The sequence below is a fragment of the Orcinus orca genome, chromosome 20 (genome assembly GCF_937001465.1).
Source record: "Orcinus orca chromosome 20, mOrcOrc1.1, whole genome shotgun sequence".
Lineage (NCBI taxonomy): Eukaryota > Metazoa > Chordata > Mammalia > Artiodactyla > Delphinidae > Orcinus > Orcinus orca.
The window spans coordinates 47,751,799-47,771,178 of NC_064578.1; the positions used below are offsets into that span (position 1 = coordinate 47,751,799).

Sequence of the window (19,380 nt, forward strand, 5' to 3'; positions counted from 1 at the left end):
GTCTTCTGTGTGCGACTGTCAGGTGTCCCTTGTGTGAGGGGCTCTTGTGTGTGGCATTATGGGGGTAGCCTTGGCAATGCTCCCTTGGTTCACTCCCTCACTTCGTTCGCCTGAGATGTCCCCTCCTCGGGGTGGCCTTCCCTGCCTGCCCCGTCTAAACTGGCAACCAATCCCGCCATTCTGAGTCCATTCACCCTGCTTTATCTTTTCTTCATGGCACTCATCACTGCCTGAAAATTTATTACATGTTTGTGCGCTCATGAACTGCTTCATCCACCAAACGTCAGTCGACTGAGTGAACACCGTGCGCCGAGCACCGTACAAAGCGATTTGTATTTGTTGGCTCATTTGACATAATATGTCCATCTCTGTGTGATGATAGTTATTTCTCCGCGGTGCTGATGGGAGAGTTAAGTGAGGTAATAGGTAAATGCTTACCACGGGGCCTGGAACTGGGCAAGCGTCCATACTTCAGGGTGGTTTTGTTTGCGGCCCTCTAGGTCTGACTGTGGGGATGTGTGGGATGTATCCCATTTGTGGGTATCTGTGGGGATGCTTGGTTCGGTGCTTGTCTGTGTGCGTCCGTGTATGCGGGCATCCCTGTGATCTGTCATCGACATGTACTTATTGAGCAGTTCTGTGCTGGATGTTGAAAATAGAGCCGAAAAAAGCAGCTTCAGGTGTGTCCTCCTGGAGTCCCCAGTCCAGGGTGGGGAGACAGACCTGTCACCAGACAGGGAAGGAGGCACAGGCTGAGGGGTCACGGCTGGGACAGGGGAGGCACAGGGGACTGGGGGAGCCCAGGAGACTTGCCCAGTCCAGCCGATAGGCTATCAGGGAGGGCTTCCTGGGAGAGGGCATGTGTGGTCTGAGATTTGAAGGATGAGTGGGTATGAGTAAGGCAAGGGAGGCAAGGAGGGCTGTGAGATGGAAGGAAGGCCACTTGCCAGATGCTGTGTGATTATTTACTGAGGTGATATGTGCAGCTGTGGATGTGTGTGTGTGTGTGTGCGTGCGTGTGCATGTACAGTGTAGACACAGGGACCCAGGGCGTCTGTACACGCATGCCGTCTCTTCCCTGTCTGGGGTTGAATGGGGGCTTTGTACGTGTTGGGCGCTGGGTTAAACCCTTTACTTGGGATTTCTCACAGAATTGCCCTGCCTGTGAGGCCTGCCCTGGGTTCCGTGGCATGGACATGAATTAATACATGTGTGACCTTGGGCAGATCACTGCTTGGTCTTGGGCTCTACATCTGTGACCTGAGTTCAGGGGTCCACCTTGGCCATCTCCCAGGAGGAGGTGACTCTGGGAGTGTGAGTACATGCATGTCTGTGTGTGTGTCTATCTGAGTTACCTGTGTGTGTGTGTGTGTGTGTGTGCGCGCGCGCGTGCGTGTGTATGCACATCTCTATCTGTCTCTATGTCTGAGTGACTGTGTGTGTGTGTGTGTGTGTGTGTATGTGCACGTGCGTACACATCTGTGTCTATCTGTATGTCTGGGTATGTGTGTGTGTGTGTGTGAGAGTGTGCGTGTACATCTTGCGTGTGTCTATCTGAGTGACCTGGGTGTCTGTGTGTGTATGCACATCTGTGTCTGTGTGTCTGGGGGTGACTTGGTGTGTGAGTGTGTGTAAGTGCAGGTGTGCCCACACACGTCTGGGTGTGTGTTTTGCATATCTGCCTGTGTCGTTGTGTCTGGGCTTGTGTCTTCATCTGCAAACATTCCTGTCTGGGATCTGCGCACACCTGTCCCCGTGTGCGTTCGTGTGGTCTCCGTCCGTGTCCGGGGCCCTGCCTGGCTGTGGCTTCAGTGTCTGTGGCGGCTTTTGTCAGCGCAGCTGTAGGGCCACCTCTCTTGTTGTGTCTGCTGCCTGTATCTCCATCCGTCCCCCTTGACACTCAGAAGTGTTCAATCCCTGGAGGCCGCCCGGGGACAGCTGCGGGGTGTGGGGGTGTGAAATGCGACTCCTGGGGAGGCTGGGCTGGGCCAGTGGGCGAGCAGAGGTTCCCAGCAGTGCAGACCCTGCCCACAGGGGCTCCCAGGCCACAGCCTTGATTAAAGCAGTCTTTGTAGACAGGGGACCCAGGGGACAGGCCAAGCGGGGCCAGGAGGGGTGAGGGGAAGCCCTTGGGCCCTCTATATTTAGCCCCATTTTCGGTAAGTGCTAACGAGAAGCTGGCCCAAGTCTGCTAAAACCGGCTGGGGGAAATGCAGAGGAGAAGTGAAAGTCCGGGGAGGGAGGGGCGAGGAAGGGCGGAGGGGACCCAGCGTCCCAGGCCTGGGGCAGTCGGGCAAGTGAGTGTCAGCCCGGGGTGTGGCCGCCCCTGGTGGGTCTGACCCAAGGATGGTGGGGTTTGAGGGGCCCGGTCGGGCTCTGCATTGCTTTTGCTTGCCTGTTCCTCCAAAAAGTGGCACGCTGCCTGCGATGGGAGAAGGGAGGGGTGACCCGAAGCAACCAGCCAAACTTTCCTTGCGAGTGAACGAGGCTTTGAGGGGGGTCTTCCGAAGGCGCCAGGGGGCTGTAGCAAATTAGAATCACCTGGAAGGGGGCTTAAAAGTTTCTGACGCCTACGTCTCTGTCCCAATGAAATCAGAGTGTCGGGGGAGGGATTAGGCATCAGTGTTTCTCTAGAGTCAAAAGAGAGAGAGAGAGATTGAGAGAGAGAGAGAGAGAGAACCCTGCCTGGGCCAAGGCTGAGACAGCCTCAGCAGGCCCCTTGCCAGGGTCGCCGCGCCCTCGAGAGTCCCCATTAAGACATCACTTAGCTTTGGGTCGCGGTGGAAATGGAGTTCCCTCTTCATTGCTGGTGGGGATGATTTGATGAGACCCTTTTCTTGGGTTGGGCTCTGATGGAGGAGGAGAGGGCAGCAAAAGAGGCCTGGGCAAAGGACAGCTCTGGCCATGCTGTTGGCCCAGCTGAGCGCTGCAGGGGTGCGCGGGCTGTGTGGGAGCTGGGACTAGTGTGGGGCAGGATCCATGAGAATAAGGGAAATGGAGTGGTGGAAATTTCCCCTCAAACCACTTTTTCCTCTGCAGCCAGTATCCCTGCAGAGGGGATGTTACCTTAAATGTTTAGGTTGGAACTGCTTGGGGACGAGGCTGAGGGTCGAAGTGTCAGGTGACAGCAAGGAGAGGAGACTCTTTCATGCTTTTGTTTGTTCCAAAGACACAGTCCCAGACTGTGCAGCCTGGGCCCTAAGGAGACCACAGTCTGGGGTGGGGGTCACTGTCCAGGCTGTCAGTGTGTGTTAGGGGACAGGGTGACCCCAGACGAGAGAGGCACTGACCGCCTGGGCAGTCAGGGAGGACATCACAGAGGAGGTGACGTGGAGCTGGCGCCTTAAAGAGGAGCAGGAATTTGCTAGTCGAGAAGGAGAGGGTTGCCCCAGGTGGAAGAAGAGCAGAGGCGAAGGCTTGGAGGAGGGAGAGCAGGGCCACCCTTGTTCATTCAACCCACATGTCCCGTTGGGGACCCCAGATGAGTCAGAGCTGCCCCTGAGGGGTTTCTAGCCTGAAGGAGGAGACATTCTGGGGCCCAGATGGCTACAGCCTTTAGGACAGAGACAGGGGAGATGGAGCCAGGGTGGAGGGAACAGGGGAGAGACCCTCTGCCTGAAGTCATCAGGGGTGGTGACTTCATGGAGGACAGAGCCTGTGCCGGGCCCTGAAGGATGAGTAGGAGATCTCCAGGCAGATAGAGTGGGGAACAGCGTTCCAGGCAGAGGGACCAGCCCACGCCAAGGCCTCGGGAAACATTTGTTAAATGGCAGACAGACAGCAGGACAGAGGCAGGAACAAGTAAGAGACAGAGAGAGCTGCAGGGAAGGACGGACGCTCAGCAAACATAACCTGTTCTCTGAGCTGGGTGATGCCGGGGACCCAGCGCTGAGTCAGACCAGGCCTGCCCGCTGGTCTGGTGGGAAAGGACAGGGACGCAGGTGACCACAGCCCTGCGGGCTCGGGGCTAGGACGGCGAGAAGGCACGACCAAGGGAGGCTGCATTAGTTTGCTAGGGCTGCCATAACAAAGTACCCCAGACTGGATGGCTTAAACAACAGAAATTTATTTTCTCAAAATTCTGGAAGCTAGAAGTCCAAGGTCAAGGTGTCAGCAGGGTTGGTTTCTTCTGAGACCTCTCTCCTTGGCTTGAGATGGCCGTCAGCTCCCTGTGTCTTCACACGGTCTTCCCTTTGGGCATGTCCCTGTCTCAATCTCGTCTCAATCTCCTCTTCTTATAAGGACCCCAGTCATATTGGATCAGAGCCCACCCTAAGGGCCCTAAGGGTCTCATTTTAAGTTCATTACCTCTTTAAAGATCCTATCTCCAAAGACAGTCACATTCTGAGGTACTGAGGGTTAGGACTTCAACATAGGAATGTTGGGGGACACAGCTCAGCACATAAGAGAGGCTGAGAATGAGCATGGACTCTCTGGGGTGGAGGTGAGGTCAGAGGCCACCCTGGTCTGTGATCAGGAGGGACGTTCGCTAGCTAGGTGGGGAGTAAAGAACCTGAAGGTCTGGACTCCCCGTCAAGCAGAGGGAGATACCTGGCATGGCTGAAGAGAAAGTTGTGTAAGTGGCAAGAGATGGGCAGCAGAGGGTGACAAGGGTCACACCCTAAAGGCCAGGATGAGGAGCCTGGGCTTTTCTTAGGAGATGGGGAGCCATGGAAGGGTTCAGGGCCAGGCGGGGAGCTCCCGTGGCAATGTGGACACTGGCTGGAGAGGGGGGCCGGGGAGGGGGCTGGGGCCTGGCTTTCAGGGATGCTGGGAGGGGTGGGATTTAGGGCCACGTCAGGATTTGTGGTTGCCTGGAGCAGGGCCAAGGTCTGGGAGATGTAGAACCAGGATCAGGCAGGACTCCCACGTCTGATGCACCAGAGTCAGGAGGGGGCCTCATCCCCTGGCTCTCTCAGCATCCTTAGCCACTTGCTGCCCCCTTCCCAGTGCCCAGAAACAGGGCCTGAGCTCCTGTAGCATCTGGGCACCTGCACCCCAACCCTCATAAGCTCATGCCTTAATAGGACTATATGCTGGCTTACTATTTTTATTGTTATTAGCTTAAAATTGTATTTATTTATTTGGTTGCACCGGGTCTTAGTTGCGGCAGGCAGGCTCCTTAGTTGAGGCTGGCTGGCTCCTTAGTTGTAGCACGTGGGCTCCTTTAGTTGCAGCTCAAGGGCTCCTTAGCTGCGGCTTGCCGGCTCCTTAGTTGAAGCACATGGGTTCCTTTAGTTGCAGCTTAAGGGCTCCATAGTTGTGGCTCGCAGGCTCCTTAGTTGTGGTTCACAGGCTCCTTAGCTGTGGCATGAGTGTGGGATCTAGTACCCTGGCCAGGGATCGAACTCGGGCCCCCTGCATTGGGAACGTGGAGTCTTAACCACTGCGCCACCAGGGAAGTCCCAACTCAAACTTTTTTTCTTTTTTTGTGAAAACATACCATACATAAAGTGCTCAAATTTTAAGCGTACAGCTTGATGAATTTTTACATATGGGCAGACCCACATAACCACCATACAGAACATTTCCAACCCCTTGCAGGCTTTCTCACACGCTCTCCCGGTTAGCACCCCCCAAAAGGTGCCCACTAATCTGACCTTAATCATCTGATGTCATCCTGCCTGTTTCTGAGTTTCACATAATTGGAGTCCTCCTGTCTGTCCACTTTTGTGTCTCACGTCTTTACCCCGGCATCATGTTTGCGAGATTCAGTGTGTGTGATGCAGGAGTTGGTTCTTTTCCCCGGCTGTGGAGTACTTCGTTGTATGGACGTACCGGTGTTGTTGACCCATTCCCGTTAATGGGCCCTTGAGCTATTTCCGGGGGGCGGGGGGGGGGAGCGGTTATGAAAGCTCAGCTGGGAACACGTGTGCCGGGGGTGGTGATGGTGGGCAGGACGCTCCTTTCTCTTGGATGGGTGCCCGGGAGTGGATGTGCCGGGCCACAGGGAAGGGGCGCCGCTCGGCTTTCCTGAATCGTGCTTGTATTGATTTCCACTCCCACCAGCAGTGTGTGACCTGGCTTTTTAATCGGGAATTTTAAATCCGAGTGGTGTTCCGTGTCGAGTAATTGCAAAATTTCTGGACTTTTTTTTTTTCAGTTGGTGACGCTGTCCCAGCTCTCTCTCTAGCTGGCCTTCTTTGAATATCTTGGATGCAGCCACACTAGAGTTGGATAGCTCCTTTGATGGGGTGGGGTCTTGGTGGGGATTTGGAGTGAGCTGTAGGGGAGACTTTAGGGTCAGAGTCAGGGTCAGGAGTAAGGTCTGAGGCCGAGTTGGGAGTTGAGGTCAGATGAAGGACTCGGGTCGTCTGGACAGGAGTTGGGAATCAGGGTGGGCAAAGAGGATTCAGAACGGGTCGGGCAGAAACCCAGATTTGTGCGGGGGTCTAGGACCAGGAAGGGCTGGGTTCAAGTCGGAGTCAGGGTAAGCTTGGGTTGGGGTGACCGTGAGAGATGAGGTGGTGAACGTCATGACGGGCCCATCAGAGACCGCAGCGATACTGATCAGAAGTGGGAGCCCTGGGGCCTCCCTGGTGGCGCAGTGGTTGGGAGTCCGCCTGCCGATGCAGGGGACGCGGGTTCGTGCCCCGGTCCGGGAGGATCCCACATGCCGCGGAGCGGCTGGGCCCGTGAGCCATGGCCGCTGAGCCTGTGTGTCCGGAGCCTGTGCTCCGCAACGGGAGTGGTCACAACAGTGAGAGGCCCACGTACCGCAAAAAAAAAAAAAAAAAAGAAGTGGGAGCCCTGGAGTCACAAAGACCCAGGTCCGATCAGGGTGCCTCTGCTGCCCCGCTGTGTTCTTGGGGAGGTGCCATTCCCCCTGGAGCCTCAGTTTCCTCCTCTGTAAAATGGGGGTAATCTTAGCACCAACTGCCGGCATGAGCTCTGAATCATACTTGGCGCTGTGCTTGGCCCTGGTAACACTCACCTTCCCGTGACCAGCATCAGGGAGCTGTGAGGACGGGGGTTTGTCTCCATTGCTTTGTGTCCCCTGCTTGCCACTCCCCTCGGCCACCTTCTTTCATTTCCTCTGCCCGCGGAACTATAGGGTGGGATTGCGTCTGTAGGGGCAGGGACTGTAGGTTGGATTGGGGTGTGCAGCTGCAATTCAAGGCTGAAGTCCCAGGTAAGGTCTAAGATTAGGTTTGAGGACAAGGTCGGGGCAGAAGCGGATGGGGTCAGGGTCACAAAGATCAGAGTGGGGCCACCTGTGTGCTGAGTACCTGAAGGGGAGGCCGGTGGGAGTGGGATATGGACAGGAAAGTGGTGGGCCGGGGAGGGGGCCAGAGGGCGGCTGAATCACAGCCGGAGATCTGACAACTCGTTCCTTTGGGGATGCTGCAGTCCCCTCACACCTCCCAGGCCCTACTCAGAGTGGAAAACATGCCTCACCGAAACCTGGTGAGGCAGGATGGGCGCCTGGGCGGCAGCCTGAGAGGAAGCCTAGGGCTGACTCGGTGCTCTGGAGTGTCACCAGCCTCCCCCTGGGCGGCCAGAGCTTTGTCAGGACCAACGGCCAACCTCTACCCTCCCACCCTGCCCCAGGGTCTCACGGGGGCTCGGGGGCTGACCCTCCCTGTGCCACCTCCTGGAGGGGTGAAGGGGATCCCCAGGGCCCGAAGGCCCCTCACCTGTCCTGCCGGAGGAGAGCAGAGGCTCAGAGCAGAGGGCATGTCTCCCGGAAAGAGACACTTGCAAGGCAGCAGGGGGTGTGGGAGTATTTGGGGAGAGGCTGGGGTGGTGCCGGAGGAGGGGCCCCAGAGCTCTTCAGGCTTCTGCACCCTCACCCCACTTGCATCCCTCCTCTGTCCCCAGAAATAAGAATGTCTAAGCCCTTGGAGGCCGAGAAGCAAGGTCTGGACTCCCCGTCAGAGCACACAGGTGAGTGGGGAAGGGGGCAGGGAGGGCAGAGGTCACCACGGGCGGAGGGCAGGTGCGCCGGGGGAGTTTTGGGGGTGGCTCGTGACAACTCACTCTGTCCCTCTCCTTGCAGACACGGAAAGAAATGGACCAGACACTAACCATCAGGTCAGGAGGGATGGATGTGAAGGAGGGTGGGGAGGGGGAGGGGGGAGAAGGGAGCAGAGGGGAGCTCTGTGGGGGAGGGCAGGGTGTCAGAAGCTGCTTCATCTCACTGTTCCCATCTCCCACCCCAACTCACTCTTTGCAGAACCCCCAGAATAAGACCTCCCCGTTCTCTGTGTCCCCGACTGGCCCCAGCACCAAGGTAAGCACCTGTCAGGGCAGCCAGGGCAGGGGGAGAGGTGTCCTGCGATGGGCCGGGTTTGGCATTTGGGAGAGGGTCGCAGATGCCTGCCGAGGGCCCAGGGCCTGGTACCTCAGTGACGGGACTCCTCCCGCCGCCCCTTCTCACCCTCGGGCTCCCGCCCCAGGCCTGTGACTCACCAGGGCTCCTTCCCCTTCCCTGGGGGAGTGGGGGTGGCCAGGGAAATCCCCCCCAGAGCCCCAGGGCGATGAACAACAGGAAGCTGAGGGCCCCGCCCCCATCCCAACGTCCCTGACCGAACAGGGGCCGGCCCCGCCCCCCATCCCCCCCAGTACACACTCAGGGGCCAGCGGAGGACTGGGGAGTGGGGAGGGGAGGGCAGGCCCAGTGAGGATGCTGGAGGAGAGGACGATGGGGAGGCCGGAAGTGACCACGTAGAGCAAATGCCAGATCCAGATGGGGCCCTGCTCCTGGGCACTGCTGGGCTGCCTGGGGTGTCTGGGGCCCAGGTCTCCACCCTCCAGTCTGGCGGGGGCAGCCGGCAGGTCCAGAGGCCTGAAGATGGCGCAGAGGGCAGGGACGGAGGAGGGGGCATGGGCAGGACTCCTGACCCTGACCAAAGGTGGCAGAAGGATGGGGCGGGGGCACCAGGAACTGCTCTGTGACCATGGGAGAATCACTCCCCCACTCTGGGCTTCTCGGTTTCCTCTTCTCTAACATGGGAAATGGGGGTGGGGGTGGAGAGGGGAGTCTCTGAGGTCCCTTCCGTGGCTGGTGTGCCTTGATCTACTTGGTGGGCAGGTGTCTTGTTCTGAGGGCGCTGGACGGGACCTGGGGAGAAGGGCTCTGACTCTGACCGTCTTCCCTCTGATCTCAGGCTGGGCTCTGGCCATAGCCCTTGGAGCCGAGGGCATCCATCACCCACACCCCCAGCACCAGCCCTCCCTGCGCTGAATCTTTGCAGCCTCTCCTTGCTCCACAGCAGCCCTGCTTCTCCCCTAGGAGACTAGTGGGGCCCAAGGAAGAAAGGGTTCTCGCTCCCCTTCCCCAGCCTGGGCCTGCTTCCCGGGGAAAGCCTGAGGCAGAGCGCGCAGCAGCAGCCTCTGACTCTGGGTCTCCATCCACAGCTGGCCACCCACCGCTCCTGGCCTTTGCTGTTCCACCTCACTGCAGCTCTTCTGTGTCAGTCTTTCCCTAATTGCAGTGATTCATGTGCTTCCATCATGATTTCACACAAATGCACACACCACCGCGTTCAATTATTTACATCATAGTTTTGTTAAATTGGCTCAATTAAAAAAAAATTTTATTATGGAAAGTGTGAAGCAGATACAAAAGTAGAAGGAAGACCATAGCGAAAACAAACCTCCGGGCACCTGTCAATCGGCCTCAACAATTATCAACTCATGAGCTGTCTTGCGTTTTCAGCAGCTGAAATAAAACGTTTCTTTAAATGGAAATTTCATGAATGGAAAACCAGAATCACTTGCCATGGAAATAAATACAATGATTATTAAAATGTACCCAGAGACTCTTGCCTACTGTTGGGTATAAGCCTGAGACCGGTTCTCTGTTTGTTAAAAGGGGCGATTAGCCAGGGCTGGAAGGTGTTAGAGACGTCCCAGAACCTAATGAGGCTTAAAGGAGAGAGAAGGAAAGAGCCATGAGAAGGATAGTGTTCTCACCATGGCACGCAATGTTGGTTTTTTTTTTTTTTTTGCGGTACGCGGGCCTCTCACTGTTGTGGCCTCTCCCGTTGCGGAGCACAGGCTCCGGACGCGCAGGCTCAGCGGCCATGGCTCACGGGCCCAGCCGCTCCGCGGCATGGGGGATCCTCCCGGACCGGGGGCACGAACCCGTGTCCCCTGCATCGGCAGGCGGACTCCCAACCACTGCGCCACCAGGGAAGCCCACAATGTTGGTTTTTTAAAAACTTTTAATTAAAATATGACATACACTTAGATCCTCAGTGTCCAGCTCTGTGGATTTTCACAAATTGGACACCTGTGTCACCAGCACCAGATCAAGAAACATAACATGATCAGACTTCCAGAAAGCCCTTCATTTCCCCTCCAGGGCAGCCACTGCTCTGACTTCTAGTATCTACTGTTGTTTCACACTGCATCCCTGTACGCCTTAGACTTTCTGACACTTGTATCCCGTCCCTTGGGGCATGCCACTCACCCTCTGTTATTTGGCCCTTTCCCAGGCCTCTATCTGTCTGTCTCAGTCTGTATTGCAAATGCCACGCTCGCTTCTGCCAAGTCACTGTGTTGCCTTACACAAGATGCTTTCCCTCTCTGGATCTCCTTTTGCAAAACACTGTTGGGACACTGGGCTGAAGGATGATCCCTCATGTCCCCTCTGGGCCTGAGAGTGTGCGACTCATCAAGCCACACCTCCCACCCCATGTGTCTTTCACCAGCAGACCTCTCAGGCATAGGCCACCATTGTCTGGCATTTTCAGGTAGGAGAGGAAGAAGGCTGGGACCCCTCTAAGCTGGTCTGTCCTACGTGGTGGACGCGAGATGCATCTGTATCCTCCACAGAGAGAGGAGGAGGGGCTCAGCGGACTCTGGGGTGGAGGCTGAGAGCTGGCAGCACCTGGGCCACATCTGGCCTGCAGACATCCTTTGCTGTCCTGTAGCATTTTTGCTTTGGTTTTTTTGCCGGCAGAAGCAGGGTGGGGCTGGGCAGGCCTCCCCTTCCGGCAGGCGGGCGTACTCTTTTCAGCCCACTCCGTCCACACTTGCCCAAATCACCCATTCGTGCTGTCTGCCTGCTCCTTAGGCTTTGAATTCATGACCCATATTCTAAGGCGGTGATTTTTATTTCATACCCTAATCCTCTTTCTTCCAATAAAGTCTTACTCCACGGGACAGATAAGAGGTGCACCTCTGGCTGAAGCAGATGAGGGGTGTGGCACACAGGACCCCCTTCTTTGATGTCCCGGGACCCCTACTGGCATCCTTTCCCATTTTAAAAGATGGCGAACTGACCCCCAGGAGGGTACAAGCGCTCTCCAAGGGTGACCCCCCTCCTGTCGGGAGTTCGGGTGCAGAGGGTGTGTTAGCCTTTTCTGACTGGTGCGGAAACTGAGGCCAGAAAGGTGGCCCGAGGTCCCCGCGGGCCACTGCAGGCCCGGCCTCCGCACCCCAGTCTTCTCCCTTGGCGGCGCGGGGCTGCCGTTGCCACACACGTGCCCTCTCTTTGGTTCACAGGTGGGCATTCTCTCTGGCCTCCACTTAACATTCTGGGGTCCCGGACCCTGCCTCTCTCCCCCCCAGATCAAGGCTGAAGACCCCAGCAGTGACTCAGCCCCAGCGGCACCCCTGCCCCCCCAGCCGGTTCAGCCGCATCTGCCCCAGGCCCAACTCATGTTGACGGGCAGCCAGCTAGCCGGGGTAAGTACCTGGGGTGCACGGGGGCAGGGACAGGCCAGCCTCCTCCCGTCTGTTACAGGACTGGTGGCCACGGCCACGGCCACTCTCTCAACGCCTGCCTCTCGCCCTCCTCTGTCCTCCTGGAAGACCTGCCCCCTAACCCGCTTGGCTCAGGCGCTAACCCCTGTCTGCTTTCTCTGCTCCCCCCACGCCCCTCCTCCGGCCCCTGCCGCCCCGCCCCCGCCCCGCCCCGCCCACAGCTCACGGCGCTGATGCCAGCCCAGCAGCAGCTCCTCCTGCAGCAAGCGCAGGCCCAGCTCCTGGCCGCCGCGGCCGCCGCCGCCTCCTCCTCCTCCTCCTCCTCTTCCTCCTCCTCCTCGACCTCGCAGCCCCCAGCCTCCTCCGGGGGAGGCGACCTGCCGCCACCACAGCCTGCCAGCCAGCCCCCCGGGACCCCACAGCTCACCCTGTCCCAACCCATCCAGCTCACAGCACAGGTAAGGGCAGCCCCGGGGCGCACACGCCCTCCAGCGGAGGCCCCGCGGAAGCCGAGCCGGTGCAGGGGGCTGGCCGGTCCACGCGGACCGTTCTGACCACCAGCGCTGGGCCAGGCGGTCCCCGGCAACCCCAGGAAGCCTCGGGAGATGCTGCCACCCATCTCTCAGAGGGGTAAAGCGAGGCTCAGGGGGAGGACACCCTCCACGCGATGGGCGCGCCTGACTCTCTGCATTCTGTGCATCTCGCTGAGGGTCCGCCGCCACCTGGGAGGCTGACACATTATCCTCAGTTTACAGCAGAGGAAACCAGGGGTCACCTCCATGCACAGGACCTGTGTGGCTGCAAAAGAAAGGCTGAGAATCAGAATCGGTGCCCCACATCGAGTGCCCTGGCTCATCCAGTGAGACGCTCTCTCAGCACGGGGCCTGTGGCCTGTGAGCTAGGAAACACTGCATTCTCTCTCCCCATTCTGGAGACTTCTGGTCTACGTGGAAGCATGCATGAGTGGCTGTATTAGCTTCCAGGGCTGCCATAACAAAGTATCACAAACTGGGTGGCTTCAAACAACAGAAATGTATCATCTCGGACCAGAAGTCCAAAATCAAGGTGTCAGCAGAGCTGGGGTCTCTCTCAAGGCCCTACGGGAGAATCCCTCTTTGCCTCTTCTCGCTTCTGGTGGTGCAGGAAACCGTTGGCTTTCTCGTAGATGGATGGCTCCCGTCTCTGCCTCTGCCGTCATGTGGCCATCTTTTCTCTGAGTGTGTCTGTCTCTGTGTCCAAATTTCCCCTTCTCATCAGGACACCAGTCATTGGATTAGGGTCCTCCCTAATGACCTCCTTTTAACTTGATTACATCTGCAAAGACCTCGTTTCCAAACAAGGTCATGTTTATAGGCACCAGGGGTTAGAACTCCTACCATTTCTTTCTTTTTTTTTTTTTTTTTTAATGGCCGCACCTTGCGGCATGTGGGATCTTAGCTCCCCGACAAGGGATCGAACCCGTGCCCCCTGCAGTGGAAGCATGGAGTCTTAGCCGCTGGACCACCAGGGAAGTCCCCTACCATATCTTTTTAGGGGACACAATTCAACCATGATATTGGCCAACAGACTTCCCATAAGGATGGTTGGCGGGAGCAGAGTAGAGGCTGGGCAGGCCTCCTCTTCCGACACGCTGCTTTTTCCAGCCCACCCCTTCCTTCCACCCCTGCCATGTCACCCATTTGTGCTGTTAACCTGGTTTCCATAGAGCGTTTGAGTCTGTGGCCCGTGTTCCCAGCACAGTGAAGGGCCTGGCAAGTCGTAGAGCGAGGGATTGGCCTATGCTGTCTACACCAGGGAGCTGTCCAGCACCCGCGAGGCTGTTCCCTTGGTGGCGGTCGGCCTTCGAGGGGCCCGTTCCACTGCTGACCAGCACTCCCATTTGGGGCTGTCCTTAACACTGAGTGCGTCTCTGTCTCCTTAGAGCTTCCTGCCGCTGGGCCTGGCTCTGCAGAAACGCAGAGCAATCTGGCCTCGCTGCTTTGCAGTGACTCTTCCAAACAGATCCTCCCAATGCCTGGCTTGCCACCGTTGCCATAGGTAGTCTGTCGGGTGCTGCCTTTGTACCAGGCACTATGCTAACGTGACCTCCCTGAATCCACAAATCCTCATCCTGGCCAAGGCGCCGGTGGGGGGTGGGGGGAGGAGCGGGCGTGCCGGGGAGGCAAAGTGACTTGCCTGCCCCAGGTCACACCGTGAACTCAAGTGGCAGAGCCAGCCTGGAAGCCAGGCCTGGGAGTCCAGGGCTCTAACCACGTGATCTGGGGCTGCTGCCTCTAACTGGCACCCCTCCCACCCCGGCCACCAGAGACCCCAGCAGCCGGTGATCTGTTTGCTTTGTAGCACACACGGCGCTTCACTGAGCAAGGTGGAGGCTCAGGGCTCCTCCAGTCTTGGTGTTCCTGCGCCTGTTCTCCTTTCTACCTGGAAGTCAGCCCCCTCCCTTTACCTGGAGAGCTCCTCTCCATCCTTTAAGCCCCAGCTTGGGAGCCTGCACCTCCAGGAAGTCTTCCATGACTTCCCTCCCTCCAGCTGCTTTGATTTCCTGCCTCCTGTCTCCTCTGGGGGCCCCCAGCCCATTGCCTCTCCTTCTGCCACAGCCCGGATCACCCAGGGAGGGAGGAGGGACGGGGCAGCCTAGCGCAGACCCAGCCAGGCCCTCAGCCCCTGTGACCAGCAGGCACTCCTGTTCATACACCCCCCCAGAACCACCTCTTCCGGACCCCCTACGGCCACCAGCAGCAGCAGGCCGACCCTCTGCCACCTGTAACCTGCCCAGGCCCTGATTCTCAAGGTCCCCTCGAATCCCTCCTGCCCAGCCCTTTCCTCTCTCTCCTCCTGCCCCAGCTTCCCTCAGCTCTGATCTCCATCTGTCTCCTGCAAGTGCAAAGCTGGGCTGAAGTTGTTTTCTGGGAGTTCTGTCACCCTGTGATCTCACTTCCCCAACAGACCAATGTTTATCCCGTACAGCCCATGAGCCGGTCACCATACCGTGCCCAAGCCGGGGTGGGGACCACCGTCCTTCTGCCCTCGCTGCCCGCTGCAGCCACAGCCGGCCTCGGCCCTGGGCTTGACCCTCTCCCCAGCCTGTGTCGCGTGCCTGCCAGTGCAACTGCCTGTGCCTGCCCAGCTCTGTCCTGCCCTCGTTTCGCAGACACTTCCCGCCTCCTGGGTCAGGCCCTGGTGGGAAGCAGGCATGACTCAGACCCAGCCTTGTCCCCAGAGGGGCTCCCTGTCTTGTAGGGAAACAGACACACCAATGAGCCACTAAGAAATGCTTTACTTGAAAAATATTCCGAAAGTCAAAAAGCATCCATAACCCTATCACTTTAAAATTACATAAAGTACGAAGGGAAAGTCCCCCTTCTGTCCTTCTATTGCCAACTTCCAAAGGAATGCCGGTCAGTTTGGCAGGAACCTTCCCTGCATTTCCCTAGCCTGTACAGAAGGGACAGTTATAATACAATTTTACCACTGACTTTTTTTTTTTTTTTTTGGCTGCGCCTCTTGCCTTGTGGGATCGTAGTTCCCTGACCAGGGATCGAACCTGGGCCCTCGGCAGTGAAAGCACAGAGTCCTAACCACTGAACCACCAGGGAAGTCCCTATAATACAGGTTTACAATTTGTGTGTCCAGCACTCAACTCAGCATGATGCTTTCTACCGAGGGGGCCACACAGACGTTTACTGAAGCAACGAGGGATGTTTTGCTGCAGCTTTTCAATCAAGGGTAGGGAAGACATCTCTCCAGGGGAGTAAATTCAGAATGCCTGGGGTAGGGTAGGCATTGACTGAACATTTACATTAACTGTTAAAACATCATTTTGTATTTGGAGAGCGGCGGCGGTGGGGGCGGGGAGGAACGTCCCTATTTTCGTACTAAGACCACGGCAAATAAAGCTTGAGAAGAGCTTTCAGGGGGTAGGACCTAGTGAAGAAGGGTTTCGCAGAGAAACCTGCTGGATGTGGTGGGGGATGCAGGAAAAGAAAGGGGTCTGTGTCTGAGGGAGTCAGGGAAGGCTTCCTGGAGGAGGTGGTATCTGAACCGAGGCGGGAAACAAGTAGGAGTTTACCAGGTGGATGAGCTGGGGAAAGGGTTCCAGGCGTGGGACTGGTGAAGGCAAAGCGAGAGAGCAGGGCAGGCTTGGGGAGGTGAGGGGTGGGAGGCAGCAAAGGATGAGCCAGGAGCGGGTGTCAGTGGGGCCACAGCCACACTCTAGGCAGCTGAAGAGGAAAAGGGACTGTTTGGCTCAAATCACAGAAAAGGCCCAGCCTGGAACATCAGGCCTGGCCCCAGGGATCTGTCTCCCTTTTCATTCTGGGTCGGGCATAATGGGTACCAGCACTTCAAGACTTGCAGCCACCCCACCCAGAGAGAAGAAACACACCCAGTGGCCAGGTTTGAGTCGTTGCTCCCAGCTCCCGGGAGGGTGGGGTCAGCCCCACCTGGACTGCGTGACCTGAGAGTGGGGGAGGGCAGGTCCCCAAGAGGAGGAGATGGGTCCTGCTGCTGGAGCAGGGGCGGGGGATGCCAGGTCAGCTCAGCCGCCCACCTGGCACCACAGGCCCCAGAGTCCAGGAGCTGGGCCGGTCCAGAGGCATGCCAGTCACTCCAGGACTCCTGGGTTGGGATCTGCTGTTGCTCGTCTGTCCTGGAATTTTAGCATGAGGTAGCATGGAATGTAATGTGCAATTGGCAGGTAGGTGTTTTCTTCTCCCTGTTGAATGGTTCTCTGCTCCACGGTGTTCTGCCCCAGTCGCCAGGACCTCGTGGGCTCCATGTGGCAGGGCCAGCCTCTGGGGGACGGGGGACGTAGCAGATCCGACGCTAGAGACAGGCTACCTCTGTCCACCCCCCACCTCCAACCTTTAGAGCTTCCCCTAGTGGAGGGACTGGAATAATCATAGTCATTTGTTCATTCAACTAATACTTACCGAGCACCTTGTGTATGCCAGGTGCTCATTCATGGCCCTGAGGGGACAGCTGTGAATGAGGCAGAGGTGGCTGTCCTTGAGGACATTATGTTCTAGTGGCGAGACAGTAAACAAGTAAACATATCAGCAAAACAAGACGGTTTTAGCATAAGTGTAATGAAGAAAATGACACAGGGCGCTGTCCTAGACCGAGGAAGCCACATTTTTTTTTTTTTCTTGCCTTGCTGCACGGCATAAGGGATGGAACCTGTGCCCCCTGCAGTGGAAGTGCAGTGCCTTAACCACTGGACTGCCAGGGAAGTCCCAAGGGAGGAAGCCACTTTTAATGGGGTGGTCAGGAAAAGTTTCACTGAGAAGGTGGCCTTTGAGAACCGAGACCTGAATGAGTCAGGCATGAAGAAGGCAGCGGGAGAGATTAGGAAAGGGCAACAGCAGGTGCAAAGGTCCTGAGGTGGAAACCAGCTTGACTTGTTCGGGGTACAGGGGAAAGTGGAATGGCTGGGACAGAGTGAGCGGGAGACAAATAACTGGTGAGGTGGGGAGGCAGGCAGGACTGGCTTTTGCAGGGCCTCACGGGCAAGATCAAGGAGTTTGGAATGTGTGCTGGGTATGATGGGAGGTTGTTGGGGGTTCTAAGCTGGCGAGGGTCCCAACTGACCCTTTACGAAGCTCCCTCCAGCTGCTGTGGGGAGAATGGGCTAGAAGTAAGGAGTGGGAAGTCCTTGCAGGCATCGAGGTGGCGATGAGGGTGAAGGTGGGGTCCGGGATGCTATTTCGTGTGGATCCGATAGGTCAAGGGTGATTCCTGGGATTTTGGCTTCAGAGTTTGGTGGTGGTGAGGTGGTTTCCTGCGCTGGGGGAGGCAGGGGAGGAACAGGGTGTTTTGGAGGGTGGGGCTGGGGAACCAGGAGTTTCACTTCGGACGTGGTAGTGTTCAAACAGTCTATTAATCACCCAAGTGGGAGACATCAAATAGGCAGATGGATATTCGGGGCTGAAGCTCAGTGGAGGGTCTGGGCGGGAGCTGGAAGTTGTAAGTTTTCAGGAAGAGGATGGACCGGTGGGGCTGCCGCCCTCGAGAGCTCACGGGGTGACATGAGGCGGCTGATGTGAGGGTGCAGTGCTAGCAAATGCTGGTGTTGGAGGAGTAGGTTGTGATTTCCAAAATGCTTTGAGAATAATAATATTCCTCAGGCCTCAAAACAACCCAGTGAAGAGTTAGACATTATTACTCCCATTTTATAGATGACAAAACTGAGCCCTGAGAGAAATGACTCAGTTAAAAAGGACTGCCATTTACGGAGGACCACGTCAGTGAACCAGGGATCAGACTAAACGTTCTACACCTATTGTCTCATTTAATCCTTTAACAGCTCCATGAGGTAAGAATTATTGAGGTGTCACCTGAGGAAGTTGAGGCTTAAAGAGGGTAAGGAACTGCCCATGGTCTCACGGTGTGTAAGGGACAGAGTCAGGTGTCTGGCCATCTCCAGAGCCCAGGTGGTTCCAGGACACCGTGCATTGTCACCCTATACAGTAAGGCCCAGAGAGACAGCTGGCTTCCTCCAAGTCACACAGCAAGAAGTAGGCACGGGAATTCCCTGGCGGTCCAGTCGTTAAGGCTACGCACTTTCACTGCCAAGGGCCCGGGTTCAATCCCTGGTGGGGAACCAAGATCCCCAAAGATCCCACAAAACAAAAACAAACAAAGAAAAAAAAAAAAGCAGGCACGATGGCCAGGACTCTAGCCCTCACGGTTCTCAGCTGGAAGGGATCCTTGCACACCGAGGTGACCTTCCCACCCAGTGTGGGAACTCCCTCTGCACCATTCTGGGGGTGCAGTTTCACCCAGCTGACCCCCAGGACGGTGCTCACTGCCTTCCTCCCTAGGCGGTCCCGTCTACAATCAATTGCAAGTAACTTACACGGTCCCCAGACCCCGTCCCTTCCCCACTCTGGACGTCACTCTAGGCTGTCCACGTCTTTGCAGCACGCAGTGTCCAGAACTGGTCAAAATTTGCCATATCAGAGACAGCAAGTGAGTGTCGACGTGCATGTCAACACTGTCCCCACTGGGGCTGCGGGAGTGTAGCATGTGAGGCCAGTCATGGGGGAGAGGGGAGTCGGCCCTGCGCGCTGGAGTGAGGCAGCGCACCTGCACGGCTCTGGGGCCCCAGCGGCCTCTAGTTCCTGCTCAAGGCTGCCTTCTCCCCACCAGGTGGAACCAAGCCCAGTGGGTGATTACACTGCAGTTCACCCATATGAACCCATATGTGTCATATGAACCGTGTGTCTCAGTCTTTCTGCCCCCAGTCTGTGGCCAAGATCCCACCTGTGGCAAAGCACAGCCAGTCTGCCCCCAAACACCACCAGTCCTAAGGGTTACCTTATTCATTCACTGAAAATTCATGGATTGCCCGTTCTATGCCTGCACTGGGGCAGGGGAGTGAAGAGAATGTAGCGATGAGCAAGAATTTCTCTCCCCCCTTCTCGGTTTTAATGGGCTGTGCTAGCTCTTCTCACGGGTTAGGGACAGAGCAGACGATCCACTACGGGGCGGGGGTGGGGAGGGGTGGGCCTGCGGAGCGCTGGCATCCCTCCGCCTACTCCAATTTCTCCACCCTGTCTCCGTCCTAACACGCCCCCAAGTGGCTTCAGCTGGTGTGCCGATTCAGATGGCTCTAGGTTGTGGAGAAATGGCGCCTTCTACTGGCTAACCCCAGTCTTTTTTTCTTTTTTGGCTGCGTTGGGTCTTCGTTGCTGCGCGCGGGCTTTCTCTAGTTGTGGCGATAGG

General features: G+C 57.0%; 1 protein-coding gene across 13 annotated transcripts in view; it reads left to right on the plus strand.

Annotated features, from left to right (window-relative positions):
- The window catches only part of POU2F2 (POU class 2 homeobox 2), a 78,290-nt gene that overhangs the window by 45,794 nt on the left and 13,116 nt on the right, over positions 1-19,380 (plus strand). For 9 of the 13 annotated variants that reach the window (XM_033430868.2, XM_033430866.2, XM_049703952.1 and 6 more), the window contains 5 exons: positions 7,822-7,887; positions 8,000-8,034; positions 8,177-8,233; positions 11,521-11,637; positions 11,877-12,113. In XM_033430868.2, the coding sequence (XP_033286759.1) occupies positions 7,830-7,887; positions 8,000-8,034; positions 8,177-8,233; positions 11,521-11,637; positions 11,877-12,113 (504 nt within the window). In that variant the 5' untranslated portion in view covers positions 7,822-7,829. The remainder of the gene's footprint in view (positions 1-7,821; positions 7,888-7,999; positions 8,035-8,176; positions 8,234-11,520; positions 11,638-11,876; positions 12,114-19,380) is intronic. The other 4 variants (XM_033430870.2, XM_012533554.3, XM_004271230.4 and 1 more) reach the window with 1 other exon arrangement.